Raw genomic sequence first — 27,998 nt, forward strand, 5'->3', positions numbered from 1 at the left:
TGCGCACTGTATTGACTGGCTACTCTGTCTGGCTACTCTGTCTGTGTCTTTGAGGCGATCACTGACTTGTGATCTGGAGTAGGAACCCAGGCTGATTACTCTGCTCACTGGCTTCTGGCAATGATGCCATTCATATCACCATTATACCTAACTGCTCTGCTCAGCTAACTCACCGTAGTCCCAAGTTAAAATCTGGACTCCCTGCTCTGTTTGACTCAATTACATTTTACCAACTGAATTATTGAAGAAATTAGTGGTGTGATTATTAGGCTTATTTTTTTTCTAATTTACATATTTAAATTATCTTTGTTTCCAACTAGGGTTTTTTTGAGGGGCACCAGGAGTTGGTCCAGAAGTATGGCCGAGTTTGTGGGTAAGTAGATTATTACTGTCTGAAACTTTTATCATTGCACTGATCTCCCAGATAAAAAGGGAGAAACTAACCAGGAATAACTTCTCTAACCAGAGTGGTTAGAATGAGAACATAAGAAGTAGGGACAGGAGTAGGCCATTCAGCCCTTCAAGCCTGTTTCGCCATTCAGTAAGTTCATGGCTGACCTGATCGTGGTCTCAACTCCACTTTCCTGCCTGCCCCATAACCCTTGACTCTCTTGTAAAAGGAGAGTAAAAGAGCGGTGGGGACACAGGGTAAAAGGGCGCAAGTGACGCTCGGGAACTTACCTTCATAGGAACCCCAGGAGCAGCTGGGAATTTGCGGGAGCAGTGTAAGGCAGAGAAGTCATAGTCAAAAATCAAAAAGGGCCACAGTGCAGAGTACAGTGACTGAGGGGAGCTCAGTGAATTAGCCCAGTACTACTAAGAGGAATAAAACAGGAAGTAAAAACATAAATGGAAAGCGAAGCAGCAGGTTATTACATGAAGATATGGGTTCAACAATAAGGAAAATTAGGAGAAAAGTGAAAAGGAAAAATAACTTAGGAGAAGTTACTGATAGAGGTGTTCAGATTCAAAACGGAGGTATAAAAGCCAACATAAGGGTACTTTACCTGAGTGCTCATACTATTTGGAATAAGGTAAATGAGTTGATGGCGCAAATCATTGTGGTGACTATGATTTAGTGGCCATTACTGAAACATGGTGAAAGGATAGTCACGACTGGGAGTTAAACATCCAGGGGTACGAAACGATTCGGAAGGTCAGATTGGAGGGTAAGGCGGTGTAGCTCTGTTATTTAAGGATGACATCCGGGCAGTAGTGAGGGATGACATCGGTGCTATGGAGGATAAGGTTGAATCCATTTGGGTGGAAATCAGGAATAGTAAGGTGAAAAAGTCACTGATAGGAGTAGTCTATAGGCCACCAAATAGTAACATTATAGTGGGGCAGGCAATAAACAAAGAAATAACTAATGCATATAGAAATGGTACAGCAGTTATCATGGGGGATTTAAATCTGCATATCGATTGGTTTAACCAGGTCGGTTAAGGCAGCCTTGAGGAGGAGTTTATAGAATGTATCCGCGATGGTTTCCTAGAACAGTATGTAATGGAACCTACGAGAAACAAGCGGTCCTGGATCTGGTCCTGTGTAATGAGACAGGATTGATTAATGATCTCATAGTTAGGGATCCTCTTGGAAGGAGCGATCACAATATGGTGGAATTTAAAATACAGATGGAGGGTGAGAAAGTAAAATCAAACAATAGTGTTTTGTGCTTAAACAAAGGAGATTGCAATGGGATAGAGACAAGCTAGCTAAGATAGACTGGGAGCAAAGACTTTATGGTAAAACAGTTGAGGAACGATTTTTCACAGTGTTCAAGCGAGGATTAGGAAATCTTTAGGGGGCAAGAGAATGCTACTAAAAAGCTATAAAGAAGAGTAAGATAGATTATGAGAGTAAACTTGCTTCCAAGCGATTTTTCACAGTGTTCAGCAAAAGTTTATACCAAGAAAAAGGAAGTACGGTAGAAAGTTGGAAAATTGACTGTGGATATCTAATGAAATAAGGGAGAGTATCACATTGAAGGAAAAAGCATACCAAGTGGCAAAGATTAGTGGGAGACTAGAGGATTAGGAAATCTTTAGGGGCAACAGAATGCTACTAAAAAGCTATAAAGAAGAGTAAGATAGATTCTGAGAGTAAACTTGCTCAGAATATAAAAACAGATAGTAAACATTTCTATAAATATATAAAAGAAAAAAGAGTGGCTAAGGTAAATATTGGTCCTTTAGAGGATGAGAAGGGATATTTAATGGGAGGTGAGGAAATGGCTGAGGAACTGAACAGGTTTTTTGGGTTGGTCTTCACAGTGGAAGACACAAATAACATGCCAGTGACTGATAGAAATGAGGCTATGACAGGTGAGGACCTTGAGATGATTGTTATCACTAAGGAGGTAGTGATGGGCAGCTAATAGGGCTAAAGGTAGACAGGTCTCCTGGTCCAGGGTACGAAAAGAGATGGCTAGGGAAATTGCAAATGCACTCGTGATAATTTATCAAAATTCACTAGACTCTGGGTGGTCCCGGTGGATTGGAAATTAGCAAACGTGACACCACTGTTTAACAAAGGAGGTAGGCAGAAAGTGGGTAATTATAGGCCAGTTAGCTTAACTTCAGTAGTAGGGAAGATGCTGGAATCTATCATCAAGGAAGAAATAGCGTGGCATCTGGATGGAAATTGTCCCATTGGGCAGACGCAGCATGGGTTCATAAAGGGCAGGTTGTGCCTAACTAATTTAGTGGAATTTTTTGAGGACATTACCAGTGCAGACAACAGGGAGCCAATGAATGTGGTATATCTGGATTTCCAGAAAGCTTTTGACAAGGTGCCACACAAAAGGTTACTGCATCAGATAGTAATGCATGGCTTTATGGGTAAAGTAGTAGCATGGATAGAGGATTGGTTAATTAATAGAAAGCAAAGAGTGGGGATTAATGGGTGTTTCTCTGGTTGGCAATCAGTAGCTAGTGATGTCCCTTGGGGATCGGTTTTGGACCCACAATTGTTCACAATTTACATAGATGATTTGGAATTGGGCACCAAATGCAATGTGTCGAAGTTTCCAGACGACACTAAGATGAGTAATGCAAAAAGTGCAGAGAGATTTGGATAGTTTAAGTGAATGGGCTAGAGTCTGGCAGATGGAATACAATGTTGACAAATGTGAGGTTATCCATTTTGGTAGGAATAACAGCAAAAGGGATTATTATTTAAATGATAAAATATTAAAACATGCTGCTGTGCAGAGGGACCTGGGTGTCGTAGTTTATGAGTCGCAAAAAGTTGGTTTATAGGTGCAACAGGTGATTAAGAAGGTGAATGTAGTTTTGTCCTTCATTGCGAGAGGAATGTAGTCTAAGACTAGGGAGGGTATGCTGCAACTGTATAAGGTGTTAGTGAGGCCACACCTGGAGTATTATGTTCAGTTTTGGTCTCCTTACCCGAGAAAGGATGTACTGGCGCTGGAGGGTATGCAGAGAAGATTCACTAGGTTAATCCCAGGTTGAGGAGCTTGGATTACGAGGAGAGGTTGAGTAGGCTGGGACTCTATTCGTTGGAATTTAGTCGGATACGGGGGGGATCTTATAGAAACATATAAAATTATGAAGGAAAGAGATAGGATAGATGCGGGGAGGTTGTTTCCACTGGCAGGTGAAAGCAGAACTAGGGGGCATAGCCTCAAAGTAAGGGGAAGTAGATTTAGGACTGAGTTTAAGAGGAACTTCACCCAAAGGGTTGTGAATCTATTGAATTCCCTGCCCAACGAAGCAGTTGAAGCTCCTTCATTAAATGTTTTCAAGATAAAGGTAGGGTGGGAAAGTGAAACTGAGTCCACAAAAAGCCATGATCTCATTGAATGGTGGAGCAGGCTCGAGGGGCCAGATGGCCTACTCCTAGTTCTTCTGTTCTTGTAGCTCAGAGATCGGTCCAACTCAGTCTTGAGTTTTTGAATAATCCAGCCTCCACTGTTCTGTGGGATAGAAAATTTCAAAGGTAAACAAACCTCTGAGAGAGCAAATTCTTTCTCAACTCGATCTTAAATGGGAAATCCCTTTTGTGGAAATCACCACTGCAAGGAGTATTTGACATGAATATATTGATGCATTTAAGGATAAACTAAGTAAGTACACAAGAAAGGAAGAAAAAGAAGGATATAATAATGGGGTGAGATAAAGAAGAGTTGGAGGAAGCTCATGTGGTGCATTAACACTGGCAGAGATCAGTTGGGTCAGATGGACTCTTATTATGCTGTAAAATTCCATGTAATGCTGATTAACTATCTCCTGTTTTGACTTGAACTTTTAGTTACTGTCAGCTTTTATATATAGAAATGTAAGCAGTTTTAAATGTTCAGTTCCATTTCAGGCTCCGAAGGAGCTAGGAATTTTGTTTCTGAAAACTTCCATGGTTGCTACTCAGAAACCATACCGTAGCAAGGTGTGGAACCATCTGTTAATGTAAGAACTTACTCAAAATGTTTGCGGTGAGATGGGCAGGGTATTGCAGAGGATTCTTTCCTTTATATTTGTTCATTCTTTATATTCGTTCATGGTATTTGGGCGTTTCTGGCTATGCCAGCATTTATTGCCCATCCCCAGTTGCATTCGATAAGATAATGATGAATTGATGTCTTCAACGGCTGAGGCCATGTGGTGTAGTTACACCCCCAATGTTGTCAGGGTGAGAGTCCTAGGATTTTTACCCAGCAGCAGTGAAGGAACGGTGATATATTTCCAAGTCAGGATAGTGTGTAGGGGAACTTGCAGGTTCTGGTGTTTCCATGTATCTGTTGCCCTTGTCCTTCTGGATGGTAGCAGATTTGGATTTGGATTTTGTTTATTGTCACGTGTACCAAGGTACCGTGAAAAGTATTTTTCTGCGAGCAGCGCAACAGATCATTAAGTACTGAAAAGAAAAAGAAATGAAAGAAAATACATAATAGGGCAACACAAGGCACACAATGTAACTACATAGCACCGACATCGGGTGAAGCATACAGGGGTGTAGTGTTAATGAGGTCAGCCCATAAGAGGGTGGTTTAGGAGTCTGGTAACAGCGGGGAAGAAGCTGTTTTTGAGTCTGTTCATGCGTGTTCTCAGACTTTTGTATCTCCTGCCCGCTGGAAGAAGTTGGAAGAGTGAGTAAGCCGGGTGGGAGGGGTCTCTGATTGTGCTGCCCACTTTCCCCAGGCAACGGGAGGTGTAGATAGAGTCAATGGATAGGAGGCAGGTTCGTGTGATGGACTGGGCTGTGTTCACGACTCTCTGAAGTTTGTTGCGGTATTGGGCCGAGCAGTTGCCATACCAGGCTATGATGCAGCCAGATAGGATGCTTCCTATGGTGCATCTGTAAAAGTTGGACATGCCGAATTCCCTTAGTTTCCTGAGGAAGTATAGGCGCTGTTGTGCTTTCTTGGTAGTAGCGTTGACGTGGGTGGACCAGGACAGATTTTTGGAGATGTGTACCCCGAGGAATTTGAACCTGCTAACCATCACCACCTGGCCCCATTGATGCTGACAGGGGTGTGTGCAATACTTTGCTTCCTGAAGTCAATAACCAGCTCTTTAATTTTGCTGGCATTGAGGGATAGATTGTTGTTGCTGCACCACTCCACTAGGTTCTCTATCTCCCTCCTGTATTCGGACTCGTCATTATTCGAGATCCGGCACACTATGGTCGTATCATCAGCAAACTTGTAGATGGAGTTGGAACCAAATTTTGCCACGCAGTCATGTGTGTACAGGGAGTATAGTAGGGGGCTATATACGCAGCTTTGCAGGGCCCCGGTATTGAGGACTATTGTGGAGGAGGTGTTGTTGTTTATTCTGACTGATTGTGGTCTGTGGTTTAGAAAGTCAAGGATCCCGTTGCAGAGTGAGGAGCCAAGTTCTTCGGTTTTGGAGCTTTGATGTGAGCTTGGCTGGGATTATGGAGTTGAACCCAGAGTTGTAGTCAATAACTAGGAGTCTGGTGTCAGAGTCATAGAACATAGAACAGTACAGCACAGAACAGGCCCTTCGGCCCTCGATGTTGTGCCGAACAAAGATCACCCCACTCAAACCCACGTATCCACCCTATACCCGTAACCCAACAACCCCCCCCATAACCTTACTTTTTAGGACACTACGGGCAATTTAGCATGGCCAATCCACCTAACCCGCACATCTTTGGACTGTGGGAGGAAACCGGAGCACCCGGAGGAAACCCACGCACACACGGGGAGGACGTGCAGACTCCGCACAGACAGTGACCCAGCCGGGAACCGAACCTGGGACCCTGGAGCTGTGAAGCATTTATGCTAACCACCATGCTACCGTGCTGCCCTATTGTCGAGATGCTCTAGGGATGCGTCCTTGTTGTCGAGATGTTCTAGGGATGCGTGTAGCGCCAGGGTGATGGCGTTTACTGTGGACCGGCTGCGGCGGTGTGCGAATTGCAGTGGATCAAGGCATTCTCGGAGTATGGAGGTGATGTGCATTATGTCCAACCTCTTGAAGCACTTCATTACGATTGAAGTCAGGACCACCGAACGGTAGTCATTGAGGCACGTTGCCTGGTTCTCTTTTGGCACCAGTATGATGGTGGTCTTCTTGAAGCAGGTGTGGACCTCGGAGCGGAGTAGTCACAGATTAAAGATGTCAGCCAACACATCTGTCAGCTGGTCCTTGCAGGCTCTGAGTGCACGACCGGGGATCCCGTCTGGACCTGTCGCCTTCTGAGGGTTCACTTTCGGGAAAGCCGATCTGACTTTGGAAGCTGTGATGGTGGGTGTGGGTGTATAATGGGTTGCTTCGGCACTCAACAGCGGATCGTTGGTGTCCTGTTTGAACCGAGCATAGAACGCATTGAGTTCATGGGGGAGGGGTGTGCTGCTGCTGGAGATACTGCTCGGCTTCGCTTTGTAGCCCGCTATGGTGTTTTGGCCTAGCCACAACCGCTGAGAGTCTGTAACGCTAGTCTGGGACTCCAGCTTGGTCTGATATTCTCTCTTGGCATCTCGGATGGCTTTGCGGTTATCATACCTGGATTTCATGTTAGGTCAGGGTCGCCTGACTTGAACGTCTCAGACCTGTCCTTCAGTAGGGAGTCAATCTAGCGATTAAGCCATGGTTTCTGGTTGGAGAACATACATGCTGCTTTCTTTGGCACGCAACCGTCCATACATTTCCTGATGAAGTCTGTGACGGTGGTGGCATACTCATTTAAGTTGGTCGCTGAGCTCTTACATATGGACCAGTCCACTGTCTCCAAGCAGTCACGTAGGAGCTCTTCTGTTTCCTCGGACCAGCACTGCACAACCTTCTCAGCTGGATTCTCCCACTTGAGTTTCTGCCTGTATGTCGGGAGAAGGAGCACCGTTTTATGGACTGATTTCTCAAAGTGCGATCGGAGGATGGAACGGTAGGCGCCTTGATTTTTGAATAGCAGTGGTCAAGAATGTGTTGCCCCTGGTGGGACAGGAGATGTGTGGGTGGAATTTTGGCAGTACGCTCTTGAGGTTGGCATCGTCGAAGTTCCTGGCCACGATGGACAAGGCCTCCGGGTGTTCTGTTTCGTAGTTGTTTATAACTGTGTACAGAACTGTGTAGCGGTTGTTGGGTTTGGAAGGTTTTGTCCAAGAAGTCTTCATAAGTTCTTGCAGTGCATCTTATAGATGGTGCACACTGTTGACACTGTGTGTCTGTGTTGGAGGGATTTAATGTTTCTTTTTTTTTTTTTCAAAACTCCTTTTTCACATTTTCTCCTACATCTACACCCAACAATAAACAATAATTTGTAACGAATGTAATGTCAATCCCCATATCAATAACAACGATCCCATCCTCCTACCAGACATTCGCCCGCATGTTAACGTAAACAAATGACAAAAAGGAATCGGGAATCACCCAAAGTCACCATTAACACATACTGTCCCTCTCCCCCCAACCTTCCCAGCACCCCCCAATGTTCAATATGATCCAATTCTCGAAAGTGCATAATGAATAACGCCCATGAATTGTAGAACACCTCCATCCTTCCCCTCAGTTTAAATTTGACCATTTCAAGCGTCAAGAATTCCAGCAGGTCCCCCCCGCCACGTCAGGGCACAGGGTGGAGAGGTTGATCTCCATCCCAACAGGATCCACCTTCGGGCGATCAATGAGGCGAAGGCTACAACATCTGCCTTCGCGCCCGTTTCCAACCCCAGCTGGTCCGACACCCCGAATATGGCCTCCAAGGGCCCGGGTCCCGTTTCGCGTGCACCACTTTAGAGATTACCCTAAACACCTCCTTCCAGTAATCCTGCAGCTTTAGACAGGACCAAAACATATGAACGTGCCCCCCCCCCCCCCCATTGATGTTCACACACATCTTCTACCCCCTCAAAGAGCCGGCTCATCCTCGCCCTTGTATGGTGCGCTCGATACACTACCCTCAGCTGTATCAGCTCCAACCTCGCACACGAGGTGGAGGCATTCACCCTCCGGAGCAATGGGATGGAGGTGTTATCCCTGCGGAGCAAGGGGTATTGAATGCTTGTGGTGCAGTGTCAATAAAGTGGGCTGCTTTGTCCTGGATGGTGTTGAGCTTCTTGAGTGTTGTTGGAGCTACCCATCCATGTTAATAGAGACTATTCCATTGCACTCCTTTCTTGTGCCTTGCAGATGTGCAGGCTTTGTTTTGGCCCGGGGGGGGGGGAGGGGAAAATTACTGACTGCAAGATTCCGAGCCTCTGGCCTGCTCGTGTAACCACAGTTTTTGCCCAGTCCAGTTCAGTTTCTGATGAAAGCGGCCGAGAATCTGGCAAGGCCCTTCTTGATTAATAAGGGGATCAGGGGTTATGGGGAGAAGGCAGGAGAATGGGGATGAGAAATATAGCAGCCATGATTGAATGGTGGAGCAGACTCGATGAGCCAAGTGGCCTCATTCTGCTCCTATGTCTTATGGTCTTAAGGCTGAGGATGTGGATTTCTTGTCAGAATTAATAGCAAGACTTAATTAATGTTTTTCTTTTCCATTTCCGATCCACCAATCTAATTGACAGCCTGACAGAGGGGAAGGAGCACATGCAGCGGGATGACACTTTCAGGCACCATTGAGTTTGGGGGCCAGGCAATCAGGAGGGAGGATGGTTTGGAAGAGGGCAGTGGAGCTGGCGTGGCGGAAGAGGGGTTACTAAGCTCAGGGAAGAGAAGGGGTATCGGAAAAGTGGGGAGAAAGATAATCAGGCTGCAGGGCAGGGAGACGGTACCAAGACTGCAGTGAGAGGGCATGAGGGCTGGAGACAGTGAGAGAGGCCACCAGGGCTGGTGGAGAGGGAGAGGGCATTGGGATTGAAGGAGGACAGATTGGCTGAAAGACTAGAAAGGGAACAACTCAACCACGTTTGACACCCAAAACATACATTGAGCTGTGTCGATACAGTAAAGCATGAGCATTCCACTCAAACTGCTGTCAGTGTGAAGATGTTGATCATTGCTTAGTTGAACACTTCTAAATTAGCGAATTTGACCAGACTTGTCTGATCTGTGAAAACTAAACAGATGTCTGAAATGAATCTGACAAATTTGAAGTCATGGCTGTCAGTATAACACGATGTGTTCGCAAATAAAGCACCCATTGAGAACAGGGAGAGCTTAAGGAAAATTTCTTTCTACTACAGAGAGATACAAGAACATGAAATATTTCCCATAGGATGTGTTTTGAGACAGAGACCATTGCATCTTTTAAGAGAGCATCGAGCATTAAAGGATAAAATGATTTGGGAGTATTGGGAGAGAATGGAGCAGTGGGATGATGGAGCAGTGGGATTAACATTTGAGTTGCTGTAAGTAAGAGCCAGTGCAGCCACACTCGGCCGAATTCTCACATTCCCTGATGTTGCGGGGCTGAATAATTTGAAAACAACCCTCTGTTGCTGAAGTGCCTTTTCATGGATACTGTCTGATGTATATCACAGGCTGACAACATCATAGAATAATCCTTGGTCGGACAACAACGCGCACTAGATTTCTAGAGGTCCTGCAGCTGAGAGAGATCCCTGGCCCTGCCTTTCTACTGAGTACTGAGCAATCTCTTTTAGACTGTTTGAACTTTTAATCTGTCACTCTGGGATTTAGCTGTATTCTGAGGAGTGGTAATCGTGACAAAGTCTGGACAATCTGGAGTGTTACTGTCCGCCTCAGTGAGCACAGCGATGGAGATGGTAAAATTGGGTGAGGTTCTTGCTCCCAATTGCTGTAGAATGTTGTGAATGTTGGGTGAGAACAGTTTGGACTTGGCTGCAACATACCCGTCAAGGCTAATAAACTAACAGCACCCTCCCATTTCTGAAGAATTACTATTTAAGTGAGGCCACCAGCAGGATTCACTGAAAACAAAAGTGTCAGCCCGTTCTGACTTCTTCCCCTTTTGCTGTGCTGCGGATGCTGAGGTCAACTGCAGCATCCAAAGTCAGTTGCTGCCCTCGAGGAGATTGATTCAAGATTCGTATCTCAGGAACCTGAGCATTACACCATTTCTACCATTATCTAACAGCCAAGGAGGTGCTCAAAGACGGTCTTGAAACTGACACCACGAGGATGTTCCTGTTGCAACAAGTGAGATTGAACTCAAGGTTAGACATAATGAAAGAGTTCTGGTGTAAGTTATCAATTTATTGTGCTACTTTTTATTGCAAATAGGGATGTGCGAGTGACTTTGAATTAACAGAGTCAAAAACTAATGGTCTTTCCTCACAAGAACGCCCACTGAAATCGGAACAAAGCTGCCTGCGAGAAAGCTGGCTGGATTTGGTTGAGCTAATTAGATAAGAGCTGTTGAGCATTGTGGGGTGTTGGATGCTGTTCGGTAGGTCTTAATGAAGTCTTTATAGCCTTAAATTGACTAACTGCATGTATTTATTAACTACAATAACCATGTACATATATACAGTAAAGGGTTCAAGCTAACAGCTGTCTCCATGCTTTGCTTGTTCAACACCAGACTGACCCCTAGATGTGGGTCATGTGTTCTCTTACATCCCAGTGCGGGGGATACTGTACTCAGTCCCACGTTAATCCTAAAACAATAACAGAGGACACTGGAAAAACTCAGCAGGTCTGTCGGCATCTATCAGGAGAGAAACAGAGTTAACTTTTCGTGTCATAGACCTTTTGTCGGAGCTGAAAGGAGGGAGAATGTTAGAATAAGAGAAACTATAACAAAAAGTAGCAACTTTAAGAACAAACAACAGATGGCCTGATGTGAGAGGAGTTTCATCGAACCCTAACAGTGCAGAAGAAGGCCATCTGACCTTCCGAAAGAGCACCCTACCTAAGCTAACGACCCACCCCATCCAGTACCCCACCTCAGCTTTTGGACACTAAGGGCAATTTCACATGGCCAATCCACCTAACCTGCACATCTTTGCACTGTGGGAGGAAACCGGAGCACCCGGAGGAAACCCATGCCGATACTGGGAGAAAGTGCAAACTCCACACAGTCAGTGACCCAAGACCCAATTGAACCCAGGTCTCTTGGGCTGTCAAAAAGCAGTGCTAACCATTGTGCCACCGGTGTTTTGTATTGTGGCAATATATGCATGGAATATTTTTTTAAGATAAAAAATGAGGGGTTTAAGATGGAGGAGAAAGGTCAAAATCTAAAGTTGCCGAACTAAGCGTTGAGCCTTGAGGGCGACAACATGCCCAATCGGAAGATGAGATGTTGCTCCTCCAGCTTGTGCTGAGCTTCACTGGAGCATTGCAAGAGGCCAAGGATGGACATGTGGACACGAGAGCGAGGTGCTAAGTTAGAAACATATCCACATGTCTGTCCTTGACCTGTTGCAATGCTCCTCAATGGTACTCTCAGTGGAGAAATTGCTTTTAACATTGTCCCAAAAGGGAGACACCTTATTTTGAAACTGTGCCTTGTAGTCCTGCGTTCCCTCACAAGAGGAAGCATTCAGCATATACAACATATCAAGCCCCCCTCAGAGCTCCCTATGTTTCAGTAAGATCGCCTCTCATTTTTCTAAATTCCAATGTCTGGACATCCAACTTTCGGACTCTTTCCTTATAAATCCTCAACCCAGCAACCAGTCTACTAAATCTTCTCTGAACTGTTTCCATTGCAAGTATGTCGTTCCTTAAGTAATGTGACCACAACTGTATACAGGATACAGTCTCACCAATGCCCGGTACATTTTTACTAAGACTTCTCTACTTTTCTATTCATGACAATAAAACATTCCATTTACCCTCCTTTTTAAAAAAATGTATTCTATTCCAAACTTAAAGGTTACAAAACATAAACAATTCGGGAGCGAACTCCCAAACACGCCACTATACAGTTTGTACAAATTTTTCCCCTTTTCAACCCCCCCCCCCCCCGGATCCCCCACCTCCCGAGACATAAAACTCCTCAAACACGGCCACGAACATCCACCAACTTGCCTCAAAGCCCTCTGCTATACCCCTTAATTCGTATTTGATCTTTTCCAGCCGAAGAAAGTCATATAGGTCACCCAGCCAGGCTGCCACTGTGAAACTCCGAGTAGAAAGCCTGACCCACCCATCCCTTTCTTAGCCTAACCTGGACTTTCTCGCGGGGGTGCGTCTCCTGCAGAAAGACCACCTCCGCTTTCAAACTCATGAGGTCCGCAAAAACGCGAGTTCTTTTCGCCGGTCCATTGAGCCCTCGCACGTTCCATGTTATCAGCCTTACACCTCCATTCCCTTCTACAATCCGCCATCCTCCCCTTTCGGCTCTACACCAGGTAATTTCACCCTTTACCTGGCCCATCCAATATGGCCCCTTTCTCCGGCCCTGACCATGTTTCTTCTCCAACCTCGTCGGGTCACATTCCCCCCCCCTCCACCTTTTCTCTCACCTTTTACTGGCATTAGCTGCCACCGTGGCAACCCCTGCCCAAAGTCTCCTTCTACTAACTCCCTCACCCCTCCCCCACCCTCACCTCTCTGTTCTGTGAAGAAGGCTCCCGCAGACTGCACCCTCCCCCACCCAAACAAAGACTTATCTCGAACCACAGGTCACCTTCCCCAAAGACAACAAAAAGAAAAAAACACAGCTGCAGGCAGCAGGAGGAGGGTGGGGACAGCTGTCCCCCTACAAACTTTTCAGCCGTGCTACCCTTTGTCGACACAACAGAAAAAAGAAGAAAAACCCTCCACATCAGAGGAAAAGAAAAAAGCGCCTCCTCCCTCCAACCCCCCCTCTACCTGTATTCTCCATTTTTCCAAATTGCTCGCACCTCTGTCTCCCCAAATTGATCAGTTCTCCCCCAGTTTATGCTCCTTGATAAAGTCATTGGCTGCTTCTGGAGTCTCAAAATAGTATTCCCAGCCTTCAGAAGCCACCCATAGTTTCGCCAGGTGGAGCACCCCAAACCTGACCTGCCGTAGATAAAGCAGTACCTTGGCCCTGTTGAACCCCGCATGCCGTTTTGTCAGTTCAGCTCCAATGTCCTGGTATTTTCGCTCTCCCATTTGCTTCTATCTGGCCCACTGCAGAATCATCTCTTTCTCCACAGAAACTTGTGGGGTCTCACGATCACCGCCCGCGAGCGATTGCTTCCCAGCTCTTGGCTTCTGCCTCAGAGACCTGTGCGCTCTGTCCACATCAGGGGCCTTGTCCAGCACCCTCTCTGCCACCAGCCCTGCCAGCATCCTCGAAACGTACCTCGTGGCACTTGCATCTTCCACTCCATCAGGCAAGGCCCACTATTCACAGATTCTGCCTTCCTGGCCTGTTTTCCTGAACCTCCACCTTTGCTTTCAGCGTCTTACAAATGTTTCCAAAGAACCCTATCCCCTCCTCCAGTGCCCACCACTTATCGCTGTGTTCCGAGATCACCCCCTCATTCTCTCGGATCTGCAACCCCTGTGCCTCCAAACATTTTTCCACACACTCTATTGAACCCTTCAGGGGTACCACAGCCCCTTCGATGGCCTTCACTTGATCCCCCTGCACCTCCTTCCTCTGCTGGCGGAACTCTTCCTGAATAAAGGCCATGAACTGTTCCATCTGGGGATTTGCTACTTGCAATGACCCTTCTCCCTCCGCCATCTTTCCACCAGCTGCTGTGCCACAGGCCTCTTCCGACCCCTTGACCAGGTCTTCACCTCCTTCTACCGGGTTTGGTAACCAGCAGACGTGCCACTCCGAAGGGGAACTTCTCCTCCGACCTTCAGTTACTCCTTTCCGTCGAAGTTACACCCCATTTCAAGTAAAAAGAGCTCTTTTGTACGCTTTCAAGAAGAAGCTGCCAGTGTGTGACCACTCACACCATAGCCGCCGAAAGATTTCTATTTATCTTCCTAAATCGTTCCTGCACCTGCATGCTGACTTTGATGATACATAGACAATGACAGCCAGGTCCCTCTGTATTGCAGTGTTTTACAGTCTCCCTCCATTGAAATAATATCCTGCTTTTCTATTCTTACTACCAATGTGGGCAACCTCACATTTTCCCACATTATCTCCATCTGCCAAATATTTGCCAACTCACTTAACCTTGTCTACAAAAGGGTATTGTGTCCTGGTCCCCATCTACCCATCGGAGATCCCATCAAAGGTAATCTTCACACCCCCAACCACCCCCCCCCCCCTCCCCCCATTTCCTCTGACCCTCCCCTGATGATCGTAGCCTTGCATCCCCCACGCCAAGGTCTGCCAACATGGCCCTGGCGAGACCCCAGACTTATCTTTGAGTCTGTTCCTTTGCTGCCTGTCGTCTCCTGCGGAATAGATAGACAACAATGGATCCCAGCATTTTCCCAACGATAGATGTTAGGCTAACCTTTTCCTGCTTTCTGGCGCCCTCCTCTCATAAACTGGCACCTTTTCAGAATCTGGGAAGTTTTGATGATTATAACCAATGCATCCACTATCGCTACAGCAGCTTCTTTTGAGACCCTAGGCTGTAAGCCGTCTCGTCCTGGGGGCTTATTATCAACCTTTAGTCTCAGTGGTCATCCAATACCTTCTTTCTAGTGATTTTGATTGTTTTAAGTTTCTTCCTCCCTTTTGCGACTTGATTTTCTCCTATTATTATTGAGATTTATTTAGTGCCTCATACTGTGAAGACAGATGCAAAATATTGTTCAAAGATTCTGTCATTTCCTTGTCTCCCATTATTAATTCATCAGTCTCAGCTTCGATGGGATGAATGTTTACTTTAGCTATTCTCTTCCTTTAACCTTTCTTCTCGGATTCTAATTCATCCTGTCTTTTTTAGTCATCCTTTTCTGGTTTCCCAAATGTTCCCAATCTTCTGGCCTATCACTAATCTTTGCAGCATTGTATGTGTCTTTTTTAATTTGATGCCACCTTTAACTCATTTCATTGTCCATGAATGATTCATCCATCTTGTAATGCCTTTCTGTCTGAACAGTATATATTTTTGCTGATGGTTATGAAATATCTCCTTAAATGTCAGTCGCTGTTCATCTACTGTTATGACTTGAAACCTATTTTCTCAGTCCACTTTCTACAAATGCACAGGGCATTGGTGAGACCAGACTTCGAGGGAGTCACGCCTTATGGGACGTGGACGGGGAAGGGGAGTTAAGGCCACAATAAGATCAGCCACGACCTTATTGAATCCGGTGCACACTGTCGGGACCAAATGGCCTACTCCTGCTACTGTTTCTTGTGATCTGATAACCAACTGTCTTAACATAAGAACATAAGAACTAGGAGCAGGAGTAGGCCATCTGGCCCCTCGAGCCTGCTCCGCCATTCAATGAGATCATGGCCGATCTTTTGTGGACTCAGCACTTTCCGGCCCGAACACCATAACCCTTAATCCCTTTATTCTTCAAAAAACTATCTATCTTTACCTTAAAAACATAGAACATAGAACATAGAACGATACAGCGCAGTACAGGCCCTTCGGCCCTCGATGTTGCACCGACATGGAAAAAAACTAAAGGCCATCTAACCTACACTATGCCCTTATCATCCATATGCTTATCCAATAAACTTTTAAATGCCCTCAATGTTGGCGAGTTCACTACTGTTGCAGGTAGGGCATTCCACGGCTTCACCACTCTTTGCGTAAAAAACCCACCTCTGACCTCTGTCCTATATCTATTACCCCTCAATTTAAGGCTATGTCCCCTCGTGCTAGCCACCTCCATCCGCGGGAGAAGGCTCTCTCTGTCCACCCTATCTAACCCTCTAATCATTTTGTATGCCTCTATTAAGTCACCTCTTAACCTTCTTCTCTCTAACGAAAACAACCTCAAGTCCATCAGCCTTTCCTCATAAGATTTTCCCTCCATACCAGGCAACATCCTGGTAAATCTCCTCTGCACCCGTTCCAAGGCTTCCACGTCCTTCCTATAATGAGGCGACCAGAACTGTACGCAATAAGTTCCTTCAACATGTAATGAAGGAGCCTCAACTGCTTCACTGGGCAAGGGATTCCATAGATTCACAACCCTTTGGGTGAAGAACTTCCTCCTAAACTCAGTCCTAAATCTACTTCCCCTTATTTTGAGGCTATGTCCCCCAGTTCTGCTTTCACCCGTCAGTGGAAACAACCTGCCCACATCTATCCTATCTATTCCCTTCATAATTTTAAATGTTTCTATAAGATCCCCCCTCATCCTTCTAAATTCCAACGAGTACAGTCCCAGTCTACTCAACCTCTCCTCATAATCCAACCCCTTCAGCTCTGGGATTAACCTAGTGAATCTCCTCTGCACACCCTCCAGTGCCAGTACGTCCTTTCTCAAGTAAGGAGACCAAAACTGAACACAATACTCCAGGTGTGGCCTCACTAACACCTTATACAATTGCAACATAACCTCCCTAGTCTTAAACTCCATCCCTCTAGCAATGAAGGACAAAATTTGCCTTCTTAATCACCTGTTGCACCTGTAAACCAACCTTCTGTGACTCATGCACTAGCACACCCAAGTCTCTCTGCACAGCGGCATGCTTTAATATTTTATCGTTTAAATAATAATCCCGTTTGCTGTTATTCCTACCAAAATGGATAACCTCACATTTGTCAACATTGTATTCCATCTGCCAGACCCTAGCCCATTCACTTAACCTATCCAAATCCCTCTGCAGACTTCCAGTATCGTCTGCACTTTTCACTTTACCACTCATCTTAGTGTCATCTGCAAACTTGGACACATTGCCCTTGGTCCCCAACTCCAAATCATCTATGTAAATTGTGAACAATTGTGGGCCCAACACGGATCCCTGAGGGACACCACTAGCTACTGATTGCCAACCAGAGAAACACCCATTAATCCCCACTCTTTGCTTTCTATTAATTAACCAATCCTCTATCCATGCTACTACTTTACCCTTAATGCCATGCATCTTTATCTTATGCAGCAACCTTTTGTGTGGCACCTTGTCAAAGGCTTTCTGGAAATCCAGATATACCACATCCATCGGCTCCCCGTTATCTACTGCACTGGTAATGTCCTCAAAAAATTCCACTAAATTAGTTAGGCATGACCTGCCCTTTATGAACCCATGCTGTGTCTGCCCAATGGGACAATTTCTATCCAGATGCCTCGCTATTTCTTCCTTGATGATAGATTCCAGCATCTTCCCTACTACTGAAGTTAAGCTCACGCCTATAATTTCCTGCTTTCTGCCTACCTCCTTTTTTAAACAGTGGTGTCACGTTTGCTCATTTCCAATCCACCGGGACCACCCCAGAGTCTAATGAATTTCGGTAAATTATCACTAGTGCATCTGCAATTTCCCTAGCCATCTCTTTTAGCACTCTGGGATGCATTCCATCAGGGCCAGGAGACTTGTCTACCTTTAGCCCCATTAGCTTGCCCATCACTCCCTGCTTAGTGATAACAATCCTCTCAAGGTCCTCACCTGTCATAGCCTAATTTCTATCAGTCGCTGGCATGTTATTTGTGTCTTCCACTGTGAAGACCGACCCAAAAAACCTGTTCAGTTCCTCAGCCATTTCCTCATTTCCCATTATTAAAACTCCCTTCTCATCCTCTAAAGGACCAATATTTACCTTAGCCACTCTTTTTTGTTTTAATTATATGTAAAAACATTTACTGTCTGTTTTTATATTCTGAGCAAGTTTACTCTCATACTCTATCTTACTCTTCTTTACAGCTTTTTTAGTAGCTTTCTGTTGCCGCCTAAAGATTTCCCAGTCCTCTAATCTCCCAGCAATCTTTGCCACTTTATATGCTTTTTCCTTCAATTTGATACTCTCCCTTATTTCCTTAGATATCCACGGTCGATTTTCCCTCTTTCTGCCGTCCTTCCTTTTTGTTGATATTGCTTCCTTTTTGTTGGTATTATAGCATTATAGCTATATAGGTATTAACATTATAGCAATTGTTTTTATTTAAGTTTATGACAGTTTCAGACCCAGGTTTCTCACCCTCAAACTGAATGTAAAATGCAATCATTGTGATCCCTCTTTCCTGGAGGATCCTTTACTGTAAAATCATTAAATAATCCTGCCTCATTACACATTACCAGGTCTAAAATCGCCAGTTCCCTGGTTGATTCCAGAATGCATTGTTCTAAGAAACTATCTCAAATATGCTCGATGAATTCATTCTCAAAACTACCTTTGCCAATTTGATTTGTCCAATATATATGAAATTGAAATCACCCATAATTATTTCTGTGTCCTTCTTACAAGCCCTCAATATTTCATGATTTATACTCTGTCCTACATTCTAGATACTGTTAAGGGCACCCATGAGGTAATCTCACCAGTGATTTATTTCCCTTGCTACTTCTTATCTCCACCCAAATTGATTCTATATTATGACCTTCTGAGGCAAGATCATTGCTCACTGGATATTCATCTCGTCCTTTATTAACAGAGCCAACCCACCTCCTTTTCCTTTCTTCCTGTCATTCTGAAATGTCTAATACCCTTAAATATTCAGTTCCCAGTCTTGGTCACCTTGCAACCAATTCTCTCTAATGGCTACTGTCTCATACCTATTTACTTCTATTTGTGCCATCAATTGTCTTGTTACAAATGCTGTATATTAGGATAAAGAGCCTTTAGTTATGTCTTTTTACTATCTTTTCCCTGTTCTGACCCTATTTACTGGTGTACTGTTACGTTTTTATAATTTGTCCCTTCCTGTCACAATCTGTTTATCATTACCCACATTGTTACTCTGCACGATTGCCTTCTCCTTTCTCATTAACTTTCTAAATTTTGCTTCAGCTGAATCCTCCCTTCCAATATTTAGTCTGAAGTCTTCTTTAGAGTCTGTTTGCTTTTCTGTTGGATTGGGCAGGCACAGCAGTGGATACATTGGGCAGCCATTGATAGGAGCTTGGGGATAAGGTAGATGAAACTGCCAGGAATGCATCCGACCAGAGCTGGCAACCCCAGGCAGCTGGCTGGTTCTAGACTTCAGTCAGACCAAAACACATTACAAAATCAAGATGGTGAGAAAAACTTGGAGTAGAAAAGCACATAATACTTCAGAAGCTCACCAAAATACTTTGAAAAAGGATTGCAAGAATCTGGAAATTATTTGTTGATTTGGTTGAAATACTGTTTAATGTGTCGCATAAGTACTGTGCTGCATCAACAACAACATGAATTTATATTGCACCTTTAACATAGTAATTGTGCCAAGATGGTTCACAGAGGCGTTTTCAAACAAAATTTGACACTGAGATACATTTGGAGGCATTAGGTCAGGTGCCAAAAGCTTGGGCAAAGAGTTAAGTTTTAGATTTAGATTTATTGTCACGTGTACTGAGGAGCAGTGAAAAATATTGTTCTGCATACAGTCCAGGCAGTTGGTTTCATAAATGAAAAACATAGAGCATATGACAAATACATAATGTAAATATGGCTGGTTTAGCTCACTGGGCTATATCGCTGGCTTTTAAAGCCGACCAAGCACGGTTCGATTCCTGTACCAGCCTCCCCGGGCAGGCGCCGGAATGTGGCGACTAGGGGCTTTTCACAGTAACTTCATTGAAGCCTACTCGTGACAATAAGCGATTTTCATTTCATTTTCAAATACATAGACATGGGCAGGGTGAAGCATATGGATTGTAGTGCTACACAGTAGAGAAGATGGGTAGAGAGATCAGTTCAGTCCACAAGAGGGTCATTCAAGAGTCTGGTAACAGCGGGGAAGAAGCTGGTTTTGAATCTGTTAGTGCCTGTTCTCAGTCTTCTGCCCAATGGAAGAGATTGGACCAGAGAATAACCTGGGTGGGAGGGATCTTTGATTATGCTTCCCGCTTTCCCAAGACGGTGGGAGGTGTAGACAGAGTCAATTATTGAGAGGTGGGTTCGTGTGATGGATCGGGCAGTGTTCATGACTCTCTGTAGTTTCTTACTGTCTTGGGCCAAGCAGTTGCCATACTAAGCTGTGATACAGCCAGATGGGATGCTTTCTATGGTGCATCTGTAAAAATTTGTATGAGTCAACGTGGACATGTCGTATTTCCTTAGTTTCCTGAGGAAGGATAGGCGCTGTTGTGCTTTTTGGTCGTAACGTCGACGTGGGTGGACCAGGACAGATTGTTGGTGATGTGTACACCTAGAAATTTGAAGAGTGTGTATACCTAGGAATTTCAACCATACCTACCTCGGTACCATTGATTTGGACAGGGGTGTGTACAACAGTTCACTTCCTGAAGTCAATGACCAGCTCCTTAGTTTTGCTGACATTGAGGAAGAGATTGTCATTGCACCATGCCACTAGGTTCCCTATCTCCCTCCTGCGTCTTAAAGAAAGAAAGAGAGGTGGAAAATCTTAGGAGGGAGTTCCAGAGCTTAGGGCCCTGACAGCTAAAGGCATAACTACCAATGGTAAACTGTTTAAAATCAAGGATGTTCTACTTCAGAGAGATGCTTATCCTGGGGCAGCACGGTAGCATTGTGGATAGCACAATCGCTTCACAGCTCCGGGGTCCCAGGTTTGATTCCGGCTTGGGTCACTGTCTGTGCGGAGTCTGCACATCCTCCCCGTGTGTGCGTGGGTTTCCTCCGGGTGCTCCGGTTTCCTCCCACAGTCCAAAGATGTGCAGGTTAGGTGGATTGGCCATGATAAATTGCCCTTAGTGTTCAAAATTGACCTTAGTGTTGGGTGGGGTTACTGGGTTATGGGGATAGGGTGGAGGTGTTGACCTCGGGAAGGGGGTAGGGTGCTCTTTCCGGGAGCCGGTGCAGACTCGATGGGCCGAATGGCCTCCTTCTGCACTGTAAATTCTATGTAATCATCTCCATCAGCTGATCCTGGTAGAAGCTATCTTTTGTGAAGAGCACAAGTGGAGCACTGAGAGATTAGTCCATTTGAGAAGAAAACAGGAAATGTGATACTTTCTTCAATGGAAAGCAGTCTAATTTGAACAAACTTTTTCTTAGTTGTTTTGTGACTACACGAAAGTATACCATTAATCGCCACTCTTTTCATTCGTTCTTGCTGCCGCATTCACTAATTATGAGTTTGATACGTGAGGTGCTTTGCATGGGAAAGTTGGACCTCTGTCCAGTTTATTTTCTTCTTTGCTTTTTTATTTTGCTTGGAACTCAGGAATCTTATCCAGTGGAATAATAATTCAGTCCAGCATGGCATTCCAGCCCTGATTTACCTGCGCAGCCACCAGAAAGGGGTCATGGGGGAGGGAGTGTGTTGGGAGGAAATCATGAATTCAGCCCAGGGTAACCCAGACCTGTGACTTGAAGTTACTGCCCTCAATTAAGCAAGTGTTAATCTGCCCACAAAATAAATTGGCTTTGGGAAACAAGGATCTAGGAAAGGAAAAAAAAAACAATTAATTGCCTCTGACATTACAAACATTAATCGTGGTCCGTATCACTCCAGTAGGTAATGGATTCCCCATTCTTGACCTTACCCTCTTCTATCAGTGAGAGCAGGTTCTGTGACAAACAGCCTGATATTTGGTGCCTATAGGGAGTGGGGGAAATAAAACTGGCTGAAGTAACTTTATTGTCCAGGTTTTATGCAATGTGAAATGTGATCACTGGGATAGCTAAGGACATTTGATACCCAGAGTGTTTAAACCATCCCAGTGTTTACTTGTGTAGAGATATCCACACAGCACTGATTGCCTGTCCTTACTACAAGTTATCTTGAGGGGTCAAGAGCAAGGCGTTGTAGATGAATGTGAGTGATTTAAAACAAAGAGTTATGAGGTTAGTGGTTGAGGCAGAAATTATGTTAACATTTAATATTAGATTGGATAGGTGGACGAAGAAACAGGGTGGATAAGTGTGATTGGTACTATCTGTTCACAAGAAGCCTAGGTTTCGGCGTGGACTGGTTGGGCCGTATTTTTCATTAATGCGATGTGGACATAGCTGGTTAGATCAGCATTTATTGCTCATCGCATATTGCCCTTTAAGGGTGAGGGTGAGTTTTTACCTTGCACCACTGCAGTCCAAAGAGGGAACCGTGATGTGTCCCTGCAATACATCTTGTACGTGGTACACACAGCTGCACTGTGCTCCAGTGGTCGAGGGAGTGCATATTTATGGTGGTAGGTGGGGTGTCAATCAAGTGGACTGCTTTTGTCCTGGATGGTGTTGAGATCTTGAGTGTTGCTGGAGCTTCACTCATCCATGCAAGGGAAGAGTATTCCATCACAGTCTTGAATTGTGCCTTGTAGATGGTGAACAGGTTTTGGGGAGTCAGGCGGTGACTTGCCAGAGAATTATTAGCCTCTGATCTGCTTTTTGTAACATAAAACCACATTTTATGTGGCTAGTCCAGTTAATTTTCTGGTCAATGGTAACCCCCAGTATGTTGATTGTGGGGGGGAATTCAGAAATGGCAATGCCATTAAATGTCAAGGGGTGATGGCTAGGTTGTGTCTTGTTGCAGATGATCATTGTCTGGCACTTGTGTGATGTGAGTGTTGCGCTTGTCACTCATCAGCCCAAGCCTGAATGTTATCCAGGTACTGCTGCATGCAGATAGAGACTGCTTCATTGTCTGAGGAGTTGAAAATGAAACTGAAGACTGCAATCAACAGCAAAAAAAATTCCTCTTACGATGGAAGGTAGGTTATTAATGAAGCAGCTATAGATGGTTGGGCCTAAGACACTGCCCCGAGGACCCCCTGCAGTGATGTCCTGGGACTGAGATGCTTGGCCTCCGATTGCCACATGCATCTTCCCATGTGCTTGATTATGGCTCCGCCAGTGGAGTGTTCTCCCCCTGATTCCTGTTGATATCAATTCGTGCATGGGCAGCACAGTGGCGCAGTAGTTAGCACTGCTGCCTCACGGCGCCAAGGTCCCAGGTTCGATCCTGGCTCTGGGTCACTGTCCGTGTGGAGTTTGCACGTTCTCCCCGTGTTTGCGTGGGTTTCGCGCCCACAACCCAAAGATTAGGGGCCTCACGGTAGCATGGTGGTTAGCATCAATGCTTCACAGCTCCAGGGTCCCAGGTTCGATTCCCGGCTGGGTCACTGTCTGTGTGGAGTCTGCACGTCCTCCCCGTGTGTGCGTGGGTTTCCTCCGGGTGCTCCGGTTTCCTCCCACAGTCCAAAGATGTGCGGGTTAGGTGGATTGGCCAGGCTAAATTGCCCGTAGTGTAAGGTTAATGGGCGGATTGTTGGGTTACGGGTATACGGGTTACGTGGGTTTAAGTAGGGTGATCATTGCTCGGCACAACATCGAGGGCCGAAGGGCCTGTTCTGTGCTGTACTGTTCTATGTTCTATGTTCTATGTATAGGGTAGGTGGATTGGCCCCGCTAAATTCACCCTTAATTGGCAAAAATGAATTGGGTACTCTAAATTTATAAAAGAAATTAATTAATTATTAAAAAAAAAAACTGGGTGCTTGATGTGACACTCGGTCAAGTGATGCTTTGATGTCAAGGGCAGTCACACTCTTCTCACCTCTTGAGTCCAGCTCTTTTCTCCATGTTTGGACCAAGGCTGTATTGTAATGAATAATTAATTCATTCCATTGTAATGAAGTCAGGAGCCAAGCATTGGTGAGCAGGTTATTGGTAACTGCCACTCAACTTCCATTGTACCTCAAACTTGGGTCAACTAGCGTTATGGACAAAACAAACTCTCAAATTATCGGACATTAATCTCCTTTATTGTACTTTACCAAGTTACCCCAAAAATATCAAAACACCAACATAAAGGGTATCAGAAGCTCTGTTACACACAGTATCAAAACTCTGTTCTATAAAAGATATCAAAACTCCCAACTTGGACCTAAATACAACCCGTTAAGAGGTGAGATGATCAAGCTCCCTATTGGTGGATCCTGATGTCCTGCTCCCTGGGGGTCCCAGGAAGACCCCAGGGCTCTGCTTCATACGATGGTTATTTCTGCAGGTTATCGGTTCAGAAGTCTCTTTGTCTCTCACTTTTATACATGATATGGAAATGCCGGTGTTGGACTGGGGTGAGCACAGTAAGAAGTCTTACAACACCAGGTTATAGTCCAACAGGTTTGTTTCGAATCACTAGCGTTCGGAGCACTGCTCCTTCCTCATTCATGCCTCCAATCACATGCCCACAGGGCAGCACTAATTTGTAGTCACAATGCTCAAAAAGAGTCTCAAAGAGTCAGAGAGTCATGACTCTCTCAAGGGCCATAATTCTCTCAGGAACACAGGGGCCTGTGTTTAATCACTGTCTGTCCAAGGCAGAGCAACAGCCATTGTCCAATTAGCTCCTGTGCTCACTCCCAGACTGCACATCCTGTTCTTCACTGCAGACCCCCGCTGCTTATGCTGATACAGAGCTAGCCTTTTAACCTTCAGGCTTTGCTGGCGTCTTCACTTTGCTGGTGTCTTTGTGAATACCCTTCAGGCTACACCGTCACTTTGCTGATGATCGAGAGTAGACTGACAAGGTGGTAATTGGCTGAATCAGATTTGTCTGGCCTTTTGTGGATTGACGTACTTGGACACTTATCCACTTTGCAAGGCAGACACCAGTGTTGTAGTTGTACTGGAACAGCTCGGATAGAGGAGTGGCACTCTCCATGTTGAAACTTCCTTGAAATCAACACCTCCCCTGTTCTCAGCAAATGGAACGCATGCAAATCTTTTACTCACCACAGAACTTTCATCCACTAAAGGCACTCATGGTGCCACAGCGGGGCGCGGTTCCACTCGTGTTCCTGTGCTCTGACGGGCTCTATTTGAGCTAGTTGGAGTTGCAAGGATTTCTGCATTGATGTTGCCAGCGGCTGTTGCACTTGGGCCTCTCGAACAGCCACAACTCTGGATGAAATTTGAATTGTGGAATCCATCTTTAAATTAGGGCATGGGTTTGGGTGGTATTAAGGATATCACCCTCGCGCACCAAGGCCTTGGCTCATGGGCACCACTCTTGCAAAAGCCGTGGACTGGACTAAATGCAGCCCAGTGCAGCAGGAACCATAGCAGCTAGGCGCACATACTGGTGGGAGAGGCGCCATTTCAGTTTGCAGTGATAAAACTTACCCTGATGAAGTCAGAGGACGGAAGGGGCTGATGCAGGATTCCCGGCTGCCGTCGGCGGGATGTCAATTAGTCTGATGATTGAGCTAATTGACACCCAATATTCATGAGCTCATAGCAAATCGGGAATGGCTCAGGAATTAAATGATAGCTGCATCGCTTTCCCATGCCGCCCGAAGGCCAGCCAGCAAAGCCTACCCGCTTTACCAGAGGCATTTCCGCAGGGTGGGGGAGGGAGTGGGGATCTGAAAGCCTGTCCCCTGCCGTTGCCTCCTCTTCCCCACTTCTTCCACGTCCCCACTCTGCCATCTCTATCCGGTCCTCACTCACCCTTGCTCTGGGCTCCCTCTGTGATCCTGGTCCTCTGGTGAGTGCATTGTCGGCAACTCCAGCTATCGAGCAGTCGAGCTCTTGACGGGCAGGATTTTCCCCCGACATGGCCCAATAGCGGCAAATTAAGTACCTGAATACCATCAGGCCTTCCCCATGGAACTAATTATGGGTCTCCACAGGTTCTGGGTGGCACAATGGCACAGTGGTTAGCGCTGCTGCCTCTCAGCGACAGGGATCCGGGTTCAATTCTGGTTTCGGGTGACTGTCTGTGTGGAGTCTGCACTTTCTCCCCGTGTCTGCGTGGGTTTCCTCCGGGTGCTCCGGTTTCCTCCCACAGTCCAAAGATGTGCAGATTAGGTGGATTGGTCATGCTAAATTGCTCCTTAGCGTTCAGTGATCTGCAGGTTAGGTTACGGGGGGTGGGCCTGGATAGGGTGCTCTTTCAGAGGGTCGGTGCAGGCTCAATGGGCCAAATGGCCTCCTCCTGCGCGGCAGGGATTCTATGGTTCTCTGACTGGTCGGCGACACCCCCATCAGGCAGACTAAATCCAGCTCCATATAGTCAAGACCGACTCCAGAAACCTGAGCACATATTGCAGGCTAACAGTGTAAAACTGAGGGTGCACTACACCAGCAGACATTCCGCCTTTCAGATAAGACTTTAAACTGAAGCCCCATCTGCCCTCACAGGTGAATGCAAAAGATACTGTGACACTATTCAAAGAGGGGTAAGGGAACTTTCTGTTGTGTCCTGGTCAATATTTGACCCATATCCACATTACTAAAAAGCAAATTAATGTTTTGTTGCTTTGTGAGTTTGCTGTGTGAGATGTGGCTGCAGCGTTTCCTACATTGCAACCATGATTGCTCATCAAAAGTAATTCATGCAATCTGAAGTGCTTTGGGATGTCTGAGTCCCTGAAAAGGCACTATAGAAATGCAAGTCCTCGCTGTTCTTTCATTATTCAAAATCCGCAGGCAAATTATAATTACACAGCTACAACACTGGAGTACTCTAACAGAACCAAGCTCCCAGAGGTGACATCGGCACACAGTACGTGCTCACAACCTCATCTGAAACACACACTCGCCATCTAGTGGACACACACACACACACACACACACACACACAGCTGAAATGATACATCATGCAGCAGAAGATTGCAGCAACCACCTCAATTAATAACTGGGCAATAGATTTCCCAGAAGATCCCTTCAGCAGGAACATGGTTGTCAGGATCTAGCTGCGAGACAAAGAAGACACTAATGAACTTTCAAAGTTCTTGTTTTTCTCCTTTTTACGTCTGAGGTGCATCATAAATTCAACACACATTATGACAAATGGGTGAACATTTCTTTGGTGGGCAGTGTTTTTAAGCCCTCATCAACAAGATGGTGGTGGGCATTCTTTATTACCGTTTCAGATACTCTACGTGGTTTGCTCAGGCATTCAGAAGACGAGTGAGAGCTGTCCATATCGGTGCGTGACTGGGGTCACATATAACCCAGACTGTGAAAAGGACGGCAGGTTTTCTTCCCAAATGGGGACAGTTGAATTTTAAGACAACCCAACAGCTTCCTGCTCACCTTCACTGCCACCAGCTTTTTAAATCCAAGTTTGGATTTTTAAAAAAAATGCACATTGTCAAACTGCCAAAGTAGTGTTCTCTGAATTATTTCCCTCACAGACCAAAACACACCAACAGAACAGTAAGGATGTTCACCATTGCAGTGTGATAGTCAGTCTTACACACAAAGAGGTTTCAGGATTAATCCCCAGTCTCTGCCAGTTTGTGATCACTTACTGCTGCTTGCATATGAACGCTTAATATGGATTTTCGAGAAAATGTAAAATGTCACTGTGAGGACATGATTTGGTTTGGCTGTCTGTCCTCCAGATACATCTTGAGGGCTCATACATAGGGAGGGAGGTGTAAGTAGAATATGCTTGTTTAACTCCTACGAGCATGGTATATGACACAGACACATCTACGTACAGAGAAAGGGCCGTACATAATCCTCCTCTATTCACTTTGATGCTTGGCAGGACAATGACACTGGGCCCATCATGCTCCAATCGCTCCACGGAATGCTTACAGCTCTGTTGTCGTCATGACCAGTGGATTTTTGTCCTGATTTATTCATAATTGTCAACAAGAAATCTGAAAAGGGCAATGCTCCTATTGTGCAATCAAAACAGTGACAGCGGAGGTCAGGCAACTGCTGTTGTTTGTATAAAACATCTTTCAAACTCGATTCGATTTAAGCCGTA

General features: G+C 45.5%; 1 protein-coding gene across 3 annotated transcripts in view; it reads left to right on the plus strand.

The window, feature by feature from the left end:
• Positions 1–27,998, plus strand: part of tbxas1 (thromboxane A synthase 1 (platelet)) — a 321,143-nt gene that overhangs the window by 106,058 nt on the left and 187,087 nt on the right. For 2 of the 3 annotated variants that reach the window (XM_038780696.1, XM_038780697.1), the window contains exon 4: positions 321–373. In XM_038780696.1, the coding sequence (XP_038636624.1) occupies positions 321–373 (53 nt within the window). Of the gene's footprint in view, positions 1–320; positions 374–10,514; positions 10,565–27,998 lie in introns of those variants that run through there. The other variant, XM_038780698.1, reaches the window with a different exon arrangement.

The sequence above is a fragment of the Scyliorhinus canicula genome, chromosome 20 (genome assembly GCF_902713615.1).
Source record: "Scyliorhinus canicula chromosome 20, sScyCan1.1, whole genome shotgun sequence".
Classification (NCBI taxonomy): domain Eukaryota; kingdom Metazoa; phylum Chordata; class Chondrichthyes; order Carcharhiniformes; family Scyliorhinidae; genus Scyliorhinus; species Scyliorhinus canicula.